Source organism: Calonectris borealis, chromosome 1 (assembly GCF_964195595.1).
Source record: "Calonectris borealis chromosome 1, bCalBor7.hap1.2, whole genome shotgun sequence".
Classification (NCBI taxonomy): Eukaryota; Metazoa; Chordata; class Aves; order Procellariiformes; family Procellariidae; genus Calonectris; species Calonectris borealis.
In genome coordinates, this window is record NC_134312.1 from 108,291,834 (window position 1) to 108,314,928 (window position 23,095).

General features: G+C 39.6%; 1 protein-coding gene across 1 annotated transcript in view; it reads right to left on the reverse strand.

Moving 5' to 3' along the window:
• The window catches only part of ROBO2 (roundabout guidance receptor 2), a 496,976-nt gene extending 485,143 nt beyond the window's left edge, over positions 1-11,833 (reverse strand). The window contains exon 1 of the mRNA XM_075170325.1: positions 11,779-11,833. Coding sequence (XP_075026426.1) covers positions 11,779-11,833 — 55 coding nt within the window. The remainder of the gene's footprint in view (positions 1-11,778) is intronic.
• Positions 11,834-23,095: the final 11,262 nt, after the last annotated feature.

The following is a 23,095-nucleotide window of genomic DNA, read 5'->3' on the forward strand; positions in this document are numbered from 1 at the left end:
TGGACAGAAGTAGCAGACAAGCAGCACAGGGAATGAAAATCTGTAAACACAAGAGTGTATTTTTCTCCATGGCCTAGAATAAATCTATAAGTTTCAGCTCCAATGATTTCTGTGTAGTACGCTAAGGCGTCTCTCATTTTCTGGCCTATGCAGAAAAAATGGTCTAGAATTACAAACGCAAAGTGTCAACAGTGAGGAGATTTCATATTTGAAACTTGCCAAGAAAGCTACACACATCTTTCATTATAGCAAAAATCTAGGAAATAGATTTAACAGGAGGGAAGAAAGACAGAAAGAACAAGAAATGGACATAGATTTGTTCCATATCATATGACAGGAAAAGTGTACATAAACCTGCCTTCATTCTTTACTTCTCCACTTCTATATTGTAGCTATAGCTGGTTCTTACTTAAATAGATGTATACTACTTAATCTGAAAGAAGTTTATTCTACAAATGAATCACGCTCTGAGGGACGATGAGTTCTCTGAAGAAACGATGCTTCATTCGTCTCGTTAAGTTGAATGAAGAGGGAAATGCAAGAACAGGAAGGTCAGACAGCCGAATGTCACCATGCAACAATAGGTTTCCTCCAATTTCAGACAGGTCCAGGTCCAGAGCTACCACTTCTTTCCTGACTCCTTTCTTAGCATATTTAGACTCCCAGAAAGACATAGCTGAGGACAGAACGAAAAGATCAGGAAGGACAGGCATAGCTTAATGTTTCACCACACCAGTGCCTAGGCCCTGTCCCAAATCCAGCAGTGCTGAATCACGCTCTACCTCTTTTCTCTTTCATAATGCAGTGCAGCAGGACCATCAAGTAACAGGAAGGAAAATTGTTACTAGAGGACAGATTCCTGGTCTGTGATTCTACCATCCTCATCTTCCTGGATCTCAAAAGTTGCCTTGCTTTAAGTGCCAGGTAAAGAGATGCAGCAGCAGCAGCATCAGTTCAAGTTACCCTTCTTCCTTCACCGTTAATACTCACACACCTTTCCCACCATCAGCTGTGTTCTTAGAGACTGAATCTCATTCTCCCTTCTGACATGGAGTTCCTGAGTGGTACTGGACATGTCCTTAACATTAACTTATTAACAGTTAATCCGATATTGCTAACCAATATCCACATGCAGTGACAAAAAATATGTCTGTTTTCCCACGCAGTTCTTAGCAGGAAGAAGGACAACAGCACTTTTGGGCTAACTGAAGAATGACTGAGGCAACATCTGCTAAAATTTATGAGGGAAAATCCTTGGTCTCAGCATTTGCAGCTTTCACAGAAGTAACTGAAAACTCAGTCATACTGTAGATGATATTTAAATTACTCCTAAAGTCTGTGTGGATCAGGAAGAAAAAGAAAAAAAACAACCCCACACAAAAGAACCCCACACACACTCCTACCCCCGTCAGCAGATTGCAAGATAGAGCCAGTTCCCTGTAATTTAACTTACAACTCTTCCATCTTCATCTTTCCCTGGGGGCAAATTCAGCCCTGACCTAAGCAGATACAAATTCCATTAAATTACACTGGGACTGAATCCAGTACTGCCTGGTCACCCAATACCCTCAGAAATATGGGTGAAACCTATTTTGTTGAAATGGGAATAACAAATCGGTACAAGTTGCTGCACTATTTTTCCAATTACATCATCATTGAATTTCTCTTTTATCTGTGTGTCGCTAAATTGAGTCAACAAGATATTCTAAATTGGTAATGAGACTCTTAGCCATTCACCACTTATTCCTGTTATGGAATGATACAGAGGCCTGCTCTGTTCACAGGCAGTCATCTGTTTCTACAGCACAAATCGCAGTTCTCTGCAGTCACATGTTCTATTTCCTCATCGACAGGACTCACACTCATGACCTCTTCAGCAATCTTTCTTGAGAGAGATAATCATTGTTTTAAGACTGCTCTTGAGGCTAGGTTTCATTAAGCACTTAACGAAAGAATATATTGTCTATACATTCATCCTGCAATCAATTTCAAGTGAAATCTGCCATAGCTCTCATGATTTCAATAGTCTATTAATATACACAATATTGTCTAATCACTTATACCTGTTATACCATCTAGCTACATAAAACCATTTTTAACTGCAAAGGTTTAAAAGTAGCCAATGACATTTGGTTAAGCACACTTTCAGATCATTACAGGAGGTGATGGTCAAATGATTCTAGCCACAGTTAATTTAAAAAGCATGATTTAGAGAGTGAGTAAAGGGTTTCACAAACTAGAGCAAGAGTAGCATGATTATTATCAATTTTCTCTTTGTAATTTTAACAAACGTATGCAACATTACTATTTGAATTCTCCAGACATGCTTCAAGAATACTGCACATACTGAAGTTTGAAGATAGTTTGTAAACAACTTCAATATCTTGCATTAAAACTGGCAGGACCACTATGAAGACTTTCCTGTGTACTTTCTAGTCCTAGCAAAAACCAGAAGGTATCAATCATCCAGTTTTAACAGCAGGTGACTGAAGCTATTCATTGAGCTGTGCATTGCTACACTGTGGCCCCATGAATAGGTCTCAAAGTCTCCCCCTCTTTTTTTTGTTCCTCTAAGTGGACTCTTAGCAGCACAATTTTTTTCACTCTCTGAATGGCTTTGAGAGGTCAGCTGAAAAGAAACACCATTAGTAAAAACAAAAGTTTTCAAAGAAAAAGTAGGAACAAAGTGGACATATTAGAGACAACTTGTGATTCATGGCCTATACTGTGCTTTGCCCCTCTCTTTACCTCAATACACTCTTCGGTTTTACTGCTGGATAAGAGCAGGGCAGACTACTGCACTTCTCCTAGCAACCAAAAATCACTTAGGGAAAAAAGGCATGTTGTCTGCTGGAAGGGAGAACAGAGAAATTTGGGGTCATACAAAGCCAGACATATGTTCTTTTGCATTTTATCCTAAACTGAGTAGTTGTCAAATAGGATTCAGTAAATAACAATAAACAGTTCTGTTTTACACTGACTCATATTTAATTATCTGTTTGTCTGCTTGTCACACATTTCATTTTCTTTTAATTCAGTGTTCTAACAGTTCCTACTACTGTTTACAGTTTTGCCTTCAGGGACATAAATTCTATTCCTTACAGTTTCTAAAGTCATTTTCTTTCATTATAAGTGTGTAGAGATATAATTATATCTAATTATATCTATAACTTTTTTTTTTTTTTAAATCTAGATGTACACACAGAGAACTATTCTTAGAAGTTTAAAGACAACAGTACTAAAAGACAATTTTATCACAGGATCCCCCTATTCCAAATGCTGGGATTTTACCCCATGAGACTTGATTTTACAGAACAAGATGTCTGCTCTCGTTAGGTAAACATCACATTGCGCAGTTTAAGACGACGTATCAAATTCATGCAGAAGAAAAAAACCCACAGAAGTTTATAGTTCAGGCATAAATCTGAATAGATACATCACATTGACTAGCTTAAAATCAAAGCATTATATTTTAAAATCCGGATTGGTAACAGAACAGATGTAATAGATCAAGGGTAAAATGCAGCGTGCAGTATTTCTGAAAGTTAATTTTTTCTACCGAAAATCCTTTGTTTAACAGCTGTTGCCTTGATGTAAACCAACTATTTGAGTTAGCCCAATGAATTTCTCTGACATATAATAAAAATATATACACAGAAAATCCAGCCACTCTATCACAGCACTTCTGCAGTGCATCAAGTTAAAGCCAGCAAAGCCCTTAGTCCACTGCATCAAATCACAATTTAGCATTTTCTTGCAACCACTCTAAACAAATCTGGACCCAAACAACTTAACAGAGAGGTTTATTCACTTCATGGATAAGTGATGTACAAATGACATAGCAATGATAAAAGCCTAAACAGACTGTGTATAAAACAACCCTGAAGTTACTAGGCATCAGCACTACCATGTTAAGCATGACAGCAGTGTTTTGCTCCCCTTTTCACTCCTTATGCTGCCTGACCCAGCCACATGGTCTGTAGCCCAGCTCCTCTGGGCTATTTTCTGCTATTCTCTCTCCCCCCTCATTCCCTGTTTCAAAATGGAGTAGTCCTTTGATCCATCAAGCCGTGGACCTGGAACCAGGCTATTATCCCACTCCTTCTCCCAGCGTACGGTGTCACTTCTCTCCGCAGAAAACTGTCAGAGCAAGGCAGTGCTAGTGTACATGTACATGCAGGACCAATAAGCATCTTCAGGTCTTGAAGGTGACATAATGTGTTGAGCACAGTATTTCATCTCTGGAAAGTGAGAAGGAGGATGCGCCCACAGACTCTTTTTCTGCAGCCTCCACTATGGAGTGGCAATCCCAAAGAAAAGATCAAGCTGACAATGGAATCCAGGTGAAGAAAACACTTTTTCCAATAGCTCCTAGTCCAACAGCATTGCTGTACCATTTGCATTTTTCATAATACTGATACAAAAGAAACTATCACCCATCCCTTAGTTATAGAGTTCTCTTTAGGATACAACATAAATTGTTAAAACTGACCACTCCTTTTGCCAAGATGAAGTCATCTGGGCTACAGGACACGTGGACTTTGAAAACTGCACAGAATGACAGCTTGAGAAACCATTATTATAGGGCTCACACAGCATTAAAATACTTCTCATAACTGCTTCTTAACTCTTGACATTTTCACAGCAGTAAAAAAGTACCTCTGGCACCCTGGTATGAACAGTTTCTCCATTCACTATGAATGAGAAACAAGTTGACTGATGTTAGTCACCTGACATTTTGGTTTTAAAAGGTTAAATTTTTTCCACTCAGTTTCTCTTGCAATCAATGGCAAGTGATTAACAGAAGTGAACTACAGTTTACTGTGTTTTACAACTTGCTGCTGGCCATTTATTCTTTACGTATTTGTCCAATCTGCATTTATGACAAGCATATTACAGAGAGACTCTTCTTGCCTTGGCACACTACACTGAAGCTATATAGGCAATGTATAAACACAAACTAAAAGACCATATGCTGCAACAGACATTGTGCCATAATCATCTAGGTAAAATCTAATGAGTTAGATCATACTTCAACTCCTGGCATCCCCACTCATCCTACCAGTTCATTTCCATATATCAGACCAAATAAACTGTTCTCCCAATTAATCTGAGAAAAAAATGATGAGAGAAAATAAAAGTAAATTATAACAAAGCATAAAATAGTACAATGGCAGGCCATTGTCTTTCACTATAGTCACACTGAAGAATTCTGCTGGAACTGAAGGAGTACAATGAAGACTCACTGACAAGAAGGGTAATTCTGCAAGCAAACATCACATATCATTAAGGTTGCTCCAAATCAAGCTTGGAATGGTGTCTTATGTGATGAGCACCTGAAAATGATGAGGAATGAATTTGAAAATGCTTTGTGTTCTTCCAGTCATCATACACATAGGTAGAGCTGAATGAGCATCTCCACAACCAAGTCAGATAAATAGTATAAAAAGTTTGCAATGGAACCTGGAAGCACACAGTCTCAATTGGTTCCAAAACACACACTGGAATCACTAGAAAACCGGTGGCCTTCAGTTATCAGCAAGCCAAAGATACACTGTTTCCTGGTAGAAATATCAAGACAAACGAGTAACTTTATCATTAAGCAAAACGAAACCGTGTGGTTTTTACTGTCATGGTTTTGTAGTGCAACTAAGCTCAAAGAGAAATTAAGCACAGGGAAGGATGTTTGCAAATCTGTCTAGAACGTAACCAGAAAGTTAGATCAAAACCCAGTTAAACGGATGTGTTAACTTGGAGATCTGCAGATAATAACCATTATTTAGTGAGTTTACAATTTGCTTAGCCAAAAAAATAGCTGGGGTAGAGTGGTAAAGACTGCAAGTTCAACACATACGCACAAACTGCTTCTGCCAGAACATTGCTTAAATTAATATCCTCATATCACGTTTGTCCATAATACAAAGATGAATCTCAATTAGGCTTGGCCACTAGAGCACAGCGGCTTAATATAGGTATCAGCAGGTTATTACATGGGTACTACTGGTTAGTTTGTCTACTGTTGTTCATGTATTTATTGATGAAGGTTATTATTTTAATAAAATTAAGAACACATCTTGGATCTCTTCCACGGCAGCAAAGCCAAGATAAGCTGCAGAGATGGAATTAAAAAGCCAATTTTTACTTCATGAACTTTTGGCTTGAAAAAATATTAAGAATGCATATCATTACATCCACAACCCAGCACAAGAAGCAGCTTTCTGATTACAAAAAGATACTCTGTACTAGTAAACAGAGCACTATAGGAAAAAGTAAGGCGTAAGCAGGACTGAAGCAGCAACATGCACTTGTACCCTCTAGTATTTGGAAGCTATCCCCATGGAAGGATGTAGCAACAAGCCAACTTCATCTTGTAACAAGATTACATTACATGAATTAAGATGCAAGCCTTTACTTACAGTAAGTCAAGATATCATCACCAGCTTTCAAGGCCTTTCACACAAAGGACTCAGTAGCAAAATTGTTATAGATTTCAGTGGTGCAGAATCAGGTCCTAAATTAACAGGACCTTGTTTAATTATCCACTATAACAATAAAAAGTGTTAACAGTTATTTTGTTAAGTAAAAGGTTTGAGGTGAGGACAACACTGACAACTCAATCTTATTTTTGGACACGTAACTTCAAGGGCAGAGAGTCCACAGTTTGCATTGTATAGTAGAAGCCAGGTGTGAGAGTAAAGATGGTAAGACTAAAACCTATATCCACAAATCTTTATTTCTGTGCAATTGTCTTGCTTTCAAAGATCTCATAACTAACAGTTCACATGACTAGTACTGCATAAAAGGTATCCTCAACACTCTCTCTGAAGTAGTGATTTAAGATTAGATTCTGGATTCGTCTATGTACCAAAATTTAAAGGCATTTTTTGGAATATACAAGGCACGTGTACTATAAAAATGCAAGTGCAAGAAAGCTTGGATAACAATAAATGTTCTGTAAGAATTCAGCAGTTATATGTAAGAAATATCTGTTCAGTCAGAACCAACAAAGCAACACATTTATTTATTTGGCAAGAGCGAATACTTACTTTCTTCTGCACACAAAATAGAGATTTCTATAGAAATGTAGAAAAGAGCACCAGTAACTCAGCTTCTTGGCAAGAAACAGCATTAATATGATCACTAAGTATCCTCCACAAGGTTGGTATGAGAGGTGGTGAGCCAGATGGCAGCCACAGGAAGAGCAACCTCTGCCATGCCAGCTGAGATAACAGATAAAACCTGACAGCAGTGTTCCTCTTAGGTGGCTGAAACGGAATGTACAGAACCTGTTAGCAATCTATTTAGCCGAGATCAATATTTGAATAGCAATTCAAGGTTAGCAAATGGCTAAAAAGCCATTGCATACTCTTTAGTAATTTCCACTAAATGGTTCAGCAGCGGACAGAGCATGTCTTGAATTTAGCACTATGAGCGTACATAGCTTTGCTATAGAAAAGCAACTCCTGGAAACAGAGTTGACTAGACAGACTAGCCAAACCTTCCATTTCCTCTCACTGAATTTTTTGGGGCATCTCCTTGATGCTTTTTATGCATCCTTAAAAATCTACTTAAATCCTTTTATCTACTTTTAAGGTTACATATCTTTAGCCTGCAGCACTAAAACTTTTTTTCCTTAAGCAACATCACTCTCATCATTCCAGAAAGTTCCTAATGGAAGGATTATTGTAGTAAGTGCAACTCACAGAAAAGTTTAAAAACCCCTATTCTACCTTTTCTGAAAGAATTGTGGGGTATCAGACCTTTTGCAGCATACCAAATTAGCAAAGGAACAAAACAAATTATTAGATATGTTTGAAAAGTAATGTGATAATCCATCTCTGGAAGTGCAATGACAGGATTTTCTCATTGCCTATCTTTTGCACATAGATATATGCTTTTGTAATAATGACTTACCAGACAGGAAGTAAAGAAAGCAAAATATTAAGACTAATTCAGCAAAACATTTCATTATGGGCATAAATTCATCCCTACTCAGCAAAGTTTTAGAGCATATGATTAACTTGGAATTCTGATTAACTTCAGTGAGATTCTAGATAAATGATGGAGGCACACTCTTACATGCTCTGCAGAATCAGCCCCTATGGAAGAACAAGCTAAAGGAAACAAAAACGCAAACTCTCCACTTCAGAATTTTACTCTTAATGCATTAAAATGCACACATTCCACAGAAGCAGAGGTTATCCATCAACAGCAAAACTCACATGAGAGATCAAGACCCTGTCAGCTCAAATACTCACTGGAAGAATATACTCTAGCTTTTTATGTAAGCTGTGTTCTCTGATAGGCAACTGAGACCTACACAAGGCCACAGATGTGTAGCTCACTGGTGTGAAGAAATAAAATTAATTAAAAAAAGGAAAAGAAAGATAGAATGTTTGAACCACCCCACCATTTCAGATGCATACTTTTCACTAAGAAAATAAGTGCTTTTGAAATAAACTAATACGGAGATAAAATGCTGCTTTTACAGAATTATTCTCACATATCTTTAACACCATCACACATTAAAGAGCATGACACTTGCAGTTTTCAAGGGGCAATGGCTAAAAGCCAGCCTTGACATAAAAGTTGTCGTTTTCATTGAAAGCACTATGAGTCCTACCAGGGCAGAGTTTGGCCCACTAAAACTAATGTCTGTGGTAACATTTACACACCTGTGTTCACAGCAGTTGTGAACTTTTCTGTTAATATTCCTTCTTTCAAGCTTTGCTAATGTTTGGAAGAAAGATAACAAAAAACACATAACAATGACAGAAAAAACAATTGAACACTATTAAAAAAAAAATTTAATTAGCTGTTTTAACTCCAATAGCTAGTGTTTTATTTTTATGGTACAGACTCTACCCAGTAGGGTGTTTTTTTGTTTGGGGTTTTTTTTCCCTGTGTGTTTGATTTTTGTTTGTTTTTTTCAAGAACAGAAACTAAGATTGCTAGCTGAAGAAAGAGAATTACAGTTATTCCCTGAACGGACTGCAAGAATATGGGCAGGGCTACAGGAAAACTATAAGCACAATAATAATAATAAAAAAACCCATATATATTTATATATATGTATGCTTTCTGCCATTTTTATTGAGCTTTGCAATTTTCAGGTGTCATAAAAGCATGGACAGAGAAAATAGAAGAAAAAATTATCATTTTGATCTACACGAGTATGCACTGTGTATTACCACTTTTGAATCACTGAACAAAACTAATGTCACAGGGAAAATGATGGCTAACATGCCTCAAATGCTACAGTGTCTCTCTGTCTGGACCTGATGCCAAGAGAACAAAAAAAACCCCAAACCCAACAACAAAAAACTCTCAAAAACAGAAATGCACTAAGAGGTAACTTTCAAACATAGAAAAAAAACCAAGGACCTATTAAACAAGTGGTCTGGGTTTTGCCTGTTTTGCCTTTGGGTTTTGCCTTTTTTCTTAAATTAAAGCATTACAAATAGTGTTAATGTTGATATATATCTTTTCAAAGCAACTGGTTGCATATGTCACCCTAAGGTGTAATTGTAATTACTATGCTCCTAAAGAGATAAAAGTACTGTGTGCCAAGCTTGCACGCCAGTATTTCTTCAAAGCCACTTGTTAGTCATTTCGACAATAACAGCTTATCTCTACTTGGTCATGATGTGCTATCCACAAGGCTTTTTATTTATTTATTTATTTATTTAAGAGAGTTGTTAATGCAGGCAAACTTGACAGTCTCTGCAGTATCTTCCCACAAAAGAGGAGGATCACATCTATTCTGGGCAGTTTCTTGGCATTTTTTTCTAATGGTCCAGCTCTAAATTAGCTATGTGCTTCACCTGCACCCCCCATCCTCGTCCTATAAGGCTAAACCAGAACAAAGGTTCTACTGGTGTTCCCCATGACAAAATCAGAATAAATTATGTCTTACTCCTGTCGTTCCAGCAAGCTGGTTAATTGCATTTGTTTCATATATCTCTAAACAGCCTGGTACATTAATTACATTCTGTAACACCAAGCTCCTCTGATTCACTCTGTCACTTCCACTGAGCACTTTAATTGTATTCCTTCTAGCTACATACAATTTTAAACACTTACTAATAATTACATTTCTACAGCCTGATGTTTTCAGTTTGTATACAAAGATATCTCCAATACTGATGGTCTTAAAGGTAAGGATCAAAATATGTTACAGTAGGAAAAATAAAGCAAAGAGAAAACAAAATCCCTGCAAAACTATGACCATGCTGATAGACACAAATGTTCCATTAAATCCTTTCACAATTAAAACTTCCTACTGTTTAGCATGTATGTACATTATGCAAAAAAATTTATTATTGGTAGACCAAACTGATTAAACTGCATAGCATATTATGCAACCAATGTAAAACCGTACTTGAATGTCTCCCTCTTCTCACCTATTTTGCCTCCTTTTTTGCTAGGGGGTGGGGGGAAGATGAGAGGAGGGGGAGAAATACCCAAAGCAGCCTGTGACTGCAAACAATAAACCTAGAGCCCGTGCTTCAGGACTGATACAGTAAATGCTGTAAGCAGTAGCTTCCTGGAACAAAGTTTGCTCTAACAGACAGGCAAAACCAGCCAGGGTCCCAGACATTAAATTCACCTAAAGCCTCGAAGACTGTTTAGAGATGCAAATACTCAATACTAGACGGACTGCCAAGCATTTGGTCTCAGCACACACTCACGTAGAACTGCATGCTGGTACAGATGCTCGCTTCCTAGTTGTGTGCTTGAACTACTGTAATGCATCTAACATCTATACTACAGTACAGCGCCAACCCCTGCTTTAAAAGACAATTTACCCTTGCACTGAAGTTTCCGACCTACTAAAGCGTACTTCCCCAAGATGCTAATTTATAATTCCCCATCCATTACTTAAACTTGAAAACCGCAAGAAGTGTTGTAGAGCAGAGCCAAAGGGGGGAGTGCGGGGGCGGGGGGGAAGAGAAAAAAAAAATAATCCACCCTTTCCCCCAAACGTTGCTAAGCCTCATGACAACACTCCCTCCGGAAAGCCCGTAATGAGGGGGTGAGGGGGAAGATGATGGGAAGACCCTCCCGCCCCACCCTCGAGTGGAGCCCCACGGGGGGCTGGGTGGAGGTGAAGCAGCGTGCAGCCCGCACCTGCCCGGCCCCGCTGGGGGTGGGTGGAGGTGAAGCGGGGTGGGGGGGGGTGTGATTGGTGCTGTGCTGCCCGCTGTGCTGCCCGCTACCGCGCGCGCCCCCACCCTGCCTGCCTTGCCTGCCGCCCGCCAGCGCCTGCTCCAGCCTCCGCCAGCGCCAAAGGCGGCGTTTAGGGACTCTGGAAATTCGCCAGTTCGCCTCACCTGGAGCCGAGGCAGAGCTAACCTATTTATTTCATCAGCTGGCTCTCCCGGTGGAAAGTTTAACAATAGAAGGAGGCAAAGTATTATCAGCTACAACAGCTGTCTGCCTTTCCTTTCTCCTTCCCGCTTTCCCCCCCGTCCCCCGAAATAAGAGATTTAGCACGGTAGTTTTTACTCTTTCCTCGCTACCTCAAGCTGACTTTCTTCCATTCATAAGCTGCTTTTCCATTAGGTTAGCAGACGGGAAGGACTGCTTATTGGAAACATATATTCTCCCTCCCCCCCCCCCCCCCCCCCGCGAAATAGCATTTTTTTTAATACCAGAAACAAACTTAAGGCTGCGTAATGTTAAAGCTTATAATGCTGTCCATGTGCTGTCCCAAATCAGATTCAGATGAAGAGGAATTCTGCACAGAAATGGCATATCTAAAATAAGCGAACTTACCATAGACTTGAAAAAATGCAAATCCAAAGAGCAGGAGTGGCGTCAGCAGACCCATTTTGACATATTAAAAACAATCCCGATCGCTTGCGAGACCAATTCCACAGAGATCCAAAAACAAGTATCCAAAGCCAGTAAGAGGTAGGTCCAAAAGTTTTCAGTTTCCTAGCAGCTACTTAAAGTGGAAAGGGAAATCTTGAAATCAAAAGCTGCAGATGGAAAGGTCTTGAATGTGACACTTTTAGATCCATACAGATTAGAGCAGCGAGCGAGCTCCGAAGGCTTCTGCTTTGCACACACGCTCTTTCCTAAATTCCCACCAATCCAGCTCAAGCAGAGGAATTATTCAAGTGTGTCTAAGACTCTCTTTAGGATCCATGGCAATCCAAAAGCAAGCTCTTTCTTCGGAAGACAAGGAGAGACTCTGAGAAAGGACCTGATTCCTAGAAAGTGCTCCACAAACTTCCCGGCACTTTGCAGGAAAATCATTGGCTTGGTTTGGCTATTTTGCTTTCCTCTCGCCCTCCCCCTACCCCTTTCTCTCTCTTTCTCTACCAAATCAGTTCAAGCTGCAGAGTTTCACACTTAACTTCCATAATAGGAACGCCTAGGCAATGTGCTACAGGAGGAGAACGGCTTTCTCAGCATCCCCTCAAAATAAAGCCGTGGCCCCTACACCTCCCTCCTCACTGAAAGCCGGAGAGGAAACTGCTTGAGGGCAGTAACTCCAGCGCGGTGCCGCTGCGAGCGGGAGCGGCGGCGGGCTGCTGCCGTGCAGTGGTGGCGGCGGCAGCGGGGGTGCGCGCGGCAGGCGGTGCGGGGGCCTCCCGCCGCCGCAGCTCTCCCGGGCGGCCGCGGCAGCCCGGCGTCCGCCGCTCCGCTCTCCTCCTCTCCCCTCCCGCCGCCTCCGCCTCCTGCCGCCGCGGACACACCGGCTGGCAAGGAGAGGGAGGAGAATGAGCGCGGCTCCCGAGGCTGCCTAGGGAAGGGAGGCTGCGGGGTGTGGACTAAACCACTGTGCTCCACACCCACGCGTCCCTCTCCTCCCGGGGTAGGGAGATGGGGACTGCGATATAAGACAGCCACAGGACTGGAAATCAGGCTTGCTGCAGGCAGTGCCCCCCCGCCTCTCCTCTACAGTTGGGTATAGGTAGAATTTACATGATTGCTCCTCACCGCTTCCCATTTAACGGGCAGCTAATTTTTCGGTAAGTGATTTCATGGAACTGATCTCTAATTATTCATTCCCGCTCTCGCACATACACAGACACTTGGGAGTGAGACCCTTGAAAGGATCTTCCCCAGAGATTTCTCTGCTGACCCGCTCTGTGGAAAAGGAAGGAAAGGTGGCAAATAAAATAAATAAAATTAAAATGGATCACGCGTGACCTACAAAGTCTGTAGGACTGGCGGGCTTGCTCAGCCGAAAGCCAGGAAGGAGCTACCTCGCGTCTCCCGCGCCCTTCCCTGCTCTCCCCCAGGCCCCTCGGCTGCAGTGCAACTCCCGTCAGCGGGAAAGTTTCGCGGAACCGACCGCGATCCCCGGAGGCTGGCGGAGGGGGCGGTGAGGAAGGGAGACGAGAGAAGGGGCCGCGTAACCCCCAAGGAACGAGGGAGAACAGCCCCTCTCCTCCTACACGCACGACGAGACTGACAAACGGCAGATAAAACCCCAAACCACCACACAAAAAGAGCCAGGAACCCGAAGGAGCGCAACGTGAACGAAAACAGAATTTAAAAGTGACCGGTGTCGGAACAGGGCAGGGGGTGACCAGGCAGAGGCACACCGACAGCAGGGCGGGCGGAGCGGCCGGTGAGAGGCCAGCGGCGGGCCGGAGGTAACGGTTAGGCCGGCCGCTGCGCGCCGTCCCCGGGCCAGCGGGAGCGCCGCACGGTGAAGCTCGAGCGCCCCCTACTGGCAAGCGGCGGGCAGTGGCCGCCACCTCGTGCCCGGCGTTGCCTTTTGTTGCGGCGAAGCCCTCGGCGCGCGGCGGGGGGGGCGGCCCCTGGGCGGCCCCCGCCTTCCCCCGGCGCGCGGGAGCGCCTAACGGCTGCGGCGGCGGGTGCCTGGGCACCCCGGCGGCCCCGCGCAGCCGCCCGTAGGGCTGGCAGTGCGGAAAGAGCGCGTTTTGTGACAGGAATGACTGAAATTCAGGAGCTACCGAAGACCGCGGAGCGGTTTCAGTAGACGGTAACTCTTTTCTCCACCAGAGAACCCGGAACAAGTAGTGTTATACACAACTTTTTCAAGGAAACCTGTTCAGATGCGTTGGTAGCATATGTATCTAGCTTATATTTTTAGTTTTCAGAGGGACATTGAAGTTGAGGATCGTTTTAACACGATGATGCTAGATAAAAATTAACTGGTGAATAAAAAGTAGGGAGTCACGCTTTGACCCGCGAGGATGAGCAGGGCTATTTGAACAGAAAGGACTTATCTTCTTACCTGTTAACCAACTAGTCCCAAGTATTTTTCCCTCATCAAGTCTCTTTCTTGCTCTTTTATTTTGCGTATACTAGAGATTTATTCTTTTAATAAGTTCTTCACGTAAAGGATCTAAACCGTATTTCTGCAAAATGTACATTGCCCACACATACTCATATAAATGGTCTGCAAGTTATTTCGTGCTTGATTCTTGTGTGTCATTAGTAACAAATATTTTACTGTCGCCAAACCTGACAGTGTGAGGTGTTTGTAGTTTTTTTGAGTGTCTAAGAAGATTATTGCTATTCCGTACAAAGCCAGACGACAGCTCCAAAGCCTCTTTATGCAAATCAGGGAACGATGTCCTCCTATACTCACAATATGCCCTGCAGATAAATATATATCAATACATCTAAAGACTACCTTGTGAAGAAGGCTATAATTAAGGCTAATTAGGGTAAGGTGATCAAAATGGTATTCTTTGTCTGTGGCTTGTGAATTGGCAAAATGAGAAAATTGTAAATCGCCTACCTGATGGCAGTATGTGTAACAAGACATGAAATATTAAGTAATATTTCCCATTGTAGTGGACGTTTCAAGGACGCAGTGTTAGTGAAAATGCTGATTTGTTTATTACAAAGTTTTAAATTGGAAATAGCTATACACTGTACAGTTCTTTTTCTGCTTCTCAAACAAATTTAAGATAAATTTAATAATAGCTGATGTAGACCAGAACACTTTATAGATATATACAGTCTTCAAAACCCTTAGGTACAGAGATACCTGTAAAAGGGTATAATGACTCATATAAACATTCTCAGTGAAATCAATGGGTTATTCATTATAGCTGCTACTGTTTTATTCATTCACTTCCACAGAACACCGCTTTTCAACTATTAAACGCTTTGCAAAACTTTGAAAAGTTTCAGCCAACTTTAATCAAGCATTTTCAAGCATAAATTTTGCCCACATGTATTTCAGTGATTTTTTTCTTTGAGAAGAGTTAACACGCCTCCAAAATGGCTAGCAGAGTCTGAGAGCATCGGGAAACTGGCTTTTGTATCAGTGCTGTTTCACCAAATTCAGAAAACCCAGCTAAGTTTGGCTAGTGTACAAACAAACAAACAAACAAAAGGTCAAAAAAACCCCAAAAATAAAAGGAGCATTACAGTAGAGGTTCACATGTGTTACAGCTTACGAGCACAGGACATGTCACAGAGCAGAGTCACTGGCCTATGAGCAGAGTTTGCTTGCAACAGTGTTTGCTTCCATTATTACATGATGCAGTCCAGATACTAGAATAAAAAAAACATATGCTTGTCTCTCTGGTCTTTCAGTAACCTCCTATGAACATGGCCAGCAAGACAGATGTTCTTTGCTTGAATAGCAAAGTCTATACAGAGGAACTGAATGTGCCAACTATTTGTTTGCCTATGAGCAATATGCCACCTGATGAAATACTTGTGTGAGCAGGATGAGGAAAAGACATGTCAGTCTCAGTGCATAAAGCTTCAGTTCAAAGAGTATTGTTGAGGTGGGACTTTAGAACGGGGAAATGGCACAGTAAGATTGCCCTGATACATACTAAGGTCAGGCATCAAATGAGGCAGGACTAATTTGGTAAAACAGCAGTAAGATTGGACATATGTCAGTGGAACAAGTAAAGGTTTCATTGCTTCTCCAGTCTGATATTTCATATCTTTGATTCCTAGACTTGTATATCTGCATTAAAATATATATTTAGTATATGAAAGGTCAGATCCAGTGTTTAAAGTACAAGTGTTCTAAGACTAGCCCTCTTTTCAGGTGAGCTCTACCCATTCACAGTATTTTTCTTCTAAACCAACGTTACCATTTCTGGTGTGACAAATGTATATAATACACTCTATTTCCTGGTTGCCATAAAAGCCTTTTGTTGTCTTCTCAAAGAGGAGAGGTTGAGCTGAGGTGGATCATATAGAATTTATTCTGGATACTAGAGCCACTCATCCAGGGAATTTCTGAAAGAGACTAGAGATCTTTAATATCCAAAAAAATACACATGATGTGATGGCCATATAATTTAAATGTAGGCAACTAATTTCAGTAATTAAGTTAGGAAGCTGGTCTTTTGAGACTCTGGAGTAGAGCAAAAGGCGGATCCAGAGGATAATTCAGAGCAGGATAATGTTAGGCAGCCTCAGAAACACAAAAACAAAATGCAAAAAAATGCCACAGTGAGCATGGACTTTACCAGAGAACATACTCTTGTCTTCCTCTGTGCTATTCTGTTCCAGGTCATCGGGTTCTGATGTCATCTGACTATTGAATACATCGTGAGAGAACAGGATTTATAGGTTTTAATCCTTGTAAATGCTGAAGCATGATTATTATTCCTGCTGCAATCAATAGGGTCTTCCACAGGAAGATTGGACACTGAGAGGTAAATTAGGAACTCAGTCCAGGAAAAGAAGGCATGTTGCTAGAAACAGTATAAGCACTGTGGCTAGATCTCTTTCACAAAAGTCCCTGAAAACGAGTTTTTGTGCTATTCCTGCCACCACAATTTTGACTAATCTACTTTCTAGAACCACCCTCGTGGATAAAAAAAAAAAAAAAGATGGGTGCCAGAAGCATGTGTTTCTTTCTCTGTCTCACAGGTGTCTCTTTCTTGCAGCACAGAGGGTCACCTTCTGCTTCAACATTAAAAATTCCTGAGTTGTGGCACCTGACTTCAGAGTGTTCCTATGGAAATACCAATTAAGCAACACTAAAAACCGTATTTTGAAATGTCCTTACATTGCTAGACTGTGTTAGTATGTCTGCACTATTTTTAATTACTAGTACAGCTACAGTGCTTACCACAGTTATAAGAATGATCTATATTGTTGGTAAGATAAATATTTGGTAAAATAAATTATTGCAAGTTTTTTGATATATATCATATGCTCAATTTAGGTTTTGCATCCACAGCTCATTAAATGTGCAAAAACTGGTAACAGAAAGATGGTACTTTTTCTTGACAATTTTTAAAACAGCCTTATCTAAAATAAATTCTACTTGATTCTTTTATTTTTAATTGAGATTCAGAGTGGGCAATAAGCACAAATATTTATATGATAGATATAATGTTACCATGTAAAGATTTTGTAGATCCTACTTTCCATTTGTTCTATAGATGTACATTTACCACCCATAAAAAAAGATACAGTGTCTTTCAAACTTTGCAGCTTGGTCAAAAATTCAAGAAAGCAGAGAAATAATTCTTAGTAAAAAAAGAATTTGAAAATGGATTATACATAAACCCAGGGTCAGGTTTCTCCTTTCTTGGGGCAGAAGGGGGAGGTGAAAGGAAGCTTCTAGTTGTGGCAGTCACAAAAGAATTGGTAAGTTTACTGCTGTGTGAAACACAGGTCTGTGTCTTCCTGCTGAGTAAAAGACGGCAGCACACCATCCTTTGAGATACCTGGAGCTGGCATTGTAAAAAGCAACAGCATCTTTATACTAAAGGGATAAGAATAGCACATATTAGAAATACGTCTGTGACTTACTGTAGTAGTGGCTGAAACTCAAAACCTGTAGTGTGAAAAGTACAGTGCCTGCCACAATCATAAGCACTGAAGTTGTTTCAAAATTGCTGGGCTCCATAAAGACTTGTATAGACTTGCATAGAGCAGGTAGAAGCGGACTCTTTTCAGAGGTGCACAGGGATGGGACAAGAGGCAACGGACATCAGTTGCAATGTGGGAGGATTCTTGTTAGATGTCAGAAAACAGTTTTTTACCATGCAGGCAGTCACACAGGTGCCCAAGGGGGCTGTGGAATCACTTTCGCTGAAGATACTCAAAACTTCATTGGACAATGTCCTAGACATTGAAGGTGAACCTGCTTTGAGTTGGACTAGATGATCTCCAGAGGTCTCTTCTGACCAATATTTTTTTTTAAGCTTCCATGATTCTATGACTAGCAATACTGGCAAAGTTCTGAGCATATAAGTGTACTTTGTTTGACACCGAACACCAAGGTTTCTTAGTAGAGAATTATGTACCAAAGTGTTGAGTAGTACTCGCTTCTCATAAAATTACATAAAACTGCAGATACAATCTATAAATAAAAGAATCGTTTGATTTTCCTCAAATTTAAGCCATTCCTGTTGCAATACTAGAAGGCTTTGTCGAATGACTTCTATGTAGACTGAACAGTGAATATTACAGGAATAGAAGAGCAGTCCTTGCTCTCCTGTGATTGGAAACACTTCCCTTTGCAACTGCAGTATCTAAAATTCTACCAAGTGCGGTAAGTTGCACATCAAGCTTATGGCTGTCTCCCCATTGTAGTCTGTAGCATGAGTTCATTATTTGCAACAGGACATACTGCATCCCTTCGAGTCTCTCCACGAATTACGTCTAGCCAGCCTTCTCCATGTCAGGAATTCCATCTTATACACAAATATTTTCATCATATTGGTATGTCTCTACATCTCCCATTTGTAAGGATTGTGAGTGTTCCTGTCTGCTACATCAGGAACTCCTATTCCCTCTCTTATATCCAGGAATCTGTGTAAGTTATACATTTCTTTGTCTAATGAAGAAAAAGTCAATTACTTAATAAGATGAAGGCACCAATTATGGAATAAGGTGCTAATCTACGTAAATAAAGACATCAAAGACATATTCTATCAGCTACAAATAAAATAAGATGCCAAGAGTAATTTCCTTTATTCCTTTGATAATGTAGTCCTCTATCCAGACATTCATTTTTATTAAAAATCAACAAAAATGCACTGTGCCCTAATTTACATACAAAAAATAAAACCATTCCTTAAGTGACAAGTTAAGCTTAATTTCAAAAGACAGTTTAGGTTTCCAGAGGGCACAAGGTAGTCATTGTATCATTCAAAAAAAAGAACTAGCATTTAAAATGAAGAACTGGAAGAGGATAAAATCTTACCCCGCCTATATGAGAGATGCAAAGGTGAAATTCTCACTAGAAAAAGGTATTTCATCATAGTGCGATCAGACTGATTCATATGAAAATAAGTATAGCTACTGCACCCTGACTTCCAAGAATCAGAAAATCAAGCTATACAGCAACACAATATTTATAACTGTACACAACGATACACAAATCAATCTTAAGTTGAACACCATATTCCTACATAATTATATTATAAATAACATGTTATGCTCTCTTATTAAATGGCATATGTCACATTTTCCATAACAAGTGCATATTGACAGCCAACTACATTATCCAACAATATTTACACTTTAATTACAGCTTTTAAAATGGAAATATGTAACTATATAGGTACATAAGTTGTTAATGGGGCAGAAATTCATACAAGAAGATATGTAAATGTCCATTATGTAGATACCCATTTGTAGGTGGGCAAATATTCTTTACAATAGGTAGTGTTTAATTTAATAATGTAGGAAACAAGATTTATTATGTCATTAACAAGTCAATTCACTTGAAATTCTAATGGAAACATACAGTATTGTTTTTCGACCGTATATGGCTTTTGGATTTAGCTGGATTGTATAGTAACTGTTTTGCAGAAGAAACAGCCAGACTTACTGAGTTTCCTTTGTTATCTCTGGCCTCCAAAGTGTCAACGGCACGGATAGGTTATTGCTTAGCATGATTTCTGCTGTACTACAGTCCTCAATTGTAATCATATATTAGTCAAACCAAGGACCTGTTGTGGTACCACAGAGCTTCTGATTTATGAAGATGTCAGCTCCTGAGAATCTGGTCCATCACTATGGTGGCAACCCTAACAGCATTAGAGGCTCTTGCATGTTTCTACCAGTGGGTTGTAATGTTCCCATCAGGCTATGATTCTTTTTTGCAATATGGTGCTGTCAACACTGTTCTCATCAGTTATACATATCAGTGGATTATTAACAATATTTGTCAGACTTCTATATTAGTTTTGTCCCAGAACAGCCTTGCCTCACTTCAGCAATAGAATTACATTTTGCATTGTCTCAAGAAATGCTTTTAAATTAGAATTGATGTTTCAGTCATATGATTTTTCACTGCTGATGTAATTTAGTTTTCTATCTAAATTTTTATATGAGTATATGACTTATTTTTTAAAAATGTGATCTTATTAAAGGCAGCTGAAGCACAGAGAGTTCCCACAGCAGAATTTGGGCTAATACCTCTCCCACGCATGGCAGACTAAAAGAATGGTCAAGACTAACATAAATTTCAAAAGTAAATTGAAAAGAAACAAAAAAGAGGAAAAAAATGAAACCTCAGAGCAAGACTTCTCCTTAAAAAGTATGCATTTAATAAAAATGACAAATAAATAAGTACAACTGTAAATACCAGGTATCCTGTATAATCACTAGAGGAACTGTTGTATTTTAAATATTTTGCAGTTAAAGTTATTATAGGATTTAATTGCTTAAATTGTATACAAAATCACCAAACTTTTACCAGGAAAATATGTGGGAATGTTTTTCCTCTATGCTGCATACCCTATTATCGTGGGAGCAGCTATGCCAGTACACAGTCCCTTTAAAACCAAAAAAACTGTGCAAGTAAAAGGGCCAGCTCAGAACACAGAAACAGAAGCAAATGACTCATTTTAACATCTGTCTCTGAACTGAAACACAAAATAGCAATTACCTCAAAGCTGCTTACTGCCACAGCTAGGAAGACTCTTTCACATTTAAAGCACACTACCCACACAACAGAAAATCTCTCTTTTTTTTTTCTGTTCATTGTACAGCTTGCAGTATTGTGGCTGATGGTGGAATTTAGCATGTTTCAATCTAAGTCATCCGTTCAAATCTTGCCCATGCTGATGGTGACCAAAAGTTATTACTTGATTCCCAGGGTAAATTATTTTAGAGTCAGCTTTTTGGAGACAAGAGAAACACATTGTAAGCTTATCTTACCCAGACAATCAGCAATAGTTCAGCCTTCTAGGACAACCTTGAGAAGAATAGGGTATTTTGCACTGCCATGGCTCAGAAGGTACTTATCTTGAGAATGAAGAAAGAATTTGGTTTCAACAGCATCTACCACAATGAGATCCTGTAACCAGGACGGTGTATCTATGGACTTCTGTAATATAAATAGTAATTAAATCCCAGTGCCACATTACCTGCTGAAAGATTTTCTAAAGGAAATGTGTCTTCTGGCAAAAAATTACATAAAAAAAACCCTTTTTGTCATTTCCCAAGAAAAAAAGAATATATATTAGCTCTTTAATCTTTAAGTGGCATGTCTATTAAAACGTCAGATTTAAAGTCAATGAGCCAATATATGCAGTAAAGCCCCAAGATAATTTTTAAGTAAAAAAGGGTAAATACCCCTGTGTATGAAATTCAAAATACTGTAGTAATGCCTATAGATGTGTAGGTGGCATCAAATAGTGAAGATGTGTGCTGGGTTTATTATTTTGTTGGTATTTAAAAAGAAAAAACGGTCCATTCTGAAGAATATAAGAAAAGAGAAATTCTTATCTAAATTTGCACAGAATTTACTTGCGAAATTCCCATGAGTTCTTACAGGACTTGAATCCTCACATAACAAAAAGACACCAGAAGTCTTTTCCAGTATCCTTTGGAAGAAATAGTACAGCTGATTCGAATCATTGAAATAATGCAGCAGGCCACCTGGGAAATTTTTCCTCTGGGAGTTGTAGACATCCTTTCAAGTGATCTACGTTTCGAAGAAAATTAAATCCTGATGTACTTTATTGTCATCCACCACTGTTCTTTAGTGGTTTTGCAGGGACATAGTATAATGCTGATCATTTAGTCATAATGGTTCTGACATAGAATTCTGAGTACAAATTTTTTTTCCTTCTTTTTTTGCCCTGTAACTCTATCTAATTTTCCTATCACATGACCTGTAAATTGGTTAGTGATTCAACATATGGTCAGTTAGAACAAGTTTGAATCTATTAATTTTCAAATGGCCATAAATCTACATTGCTCAAATGAAATGTACAACATCTTCTGAGTCAAGAAGGAGCTTGCTTTTTAGCCATCAACAATTCACAGTGTCTACCCTTAAACTACTTAACATAAAAATATGAAGGATTATATTTCCAAAATCTTATAGATGCCTGAACGTATCAGTGATCAGCGTATTTGCAGAAAAGTGCTTTTTTGGTCCCTGCATACAAGCTTACAGTTGCTTAAGTCATGTCTTTGACAAACAATGTGTAGAAAAACAGATACAGCCTTCTCTAACACCAACATGATATAAAGAAGGGAGCAGTCACTCTGGAGCTGGATGTCTGATACATGCAGAGATGTCTCTTCTGCCAGAAATAAGATTATAGATGCAAGAGTGGCACAGGGAGGTTAGGGCATCTGAACTGTTAAACCCTGGATTTGTGAGTAGTGACTTAATCAGAAGACTGCTAAGTCAAATCACAATGGTGGATCAAACAATTGAGGAAAGTATTCCTTAAAAGAGTATGAAGACGAGAAAAAAAACTAAATGAGGGCTGAGTGACAGCAAGTAAATGTGAAGAACCTCTGGATTCTTATAAGGACATCTTGAAACATCTTAAAATACAGTGGAAATTTTGGATTTGAATTCTTTAGTCCCTAGAAATCAAAGCTATAATAATTAAGAACCGCATTTCATAATCTAGGCAAATAGCAGATGATAGATAGAAAAAATTTTATATAGGAAAATTGTCCCTTATTACATTTTCCAAACTCTTGCTTACCATTAACATTTTAGATCTACATCATATTTAAGATGCTTAAATCAAACTGCTTAATATTCTGGACTGACAGGCTCATTAAGCTGAACAGTAGGATTGCTGTCATACGCACTTCAGGCACTTACAGTAGGAAATTTTCTATTTTTAATTCCAAATGTTTAAAGATAAATCTTTATCATTAAAACTGTAACTATATTTCTTTTCTTTGAGAG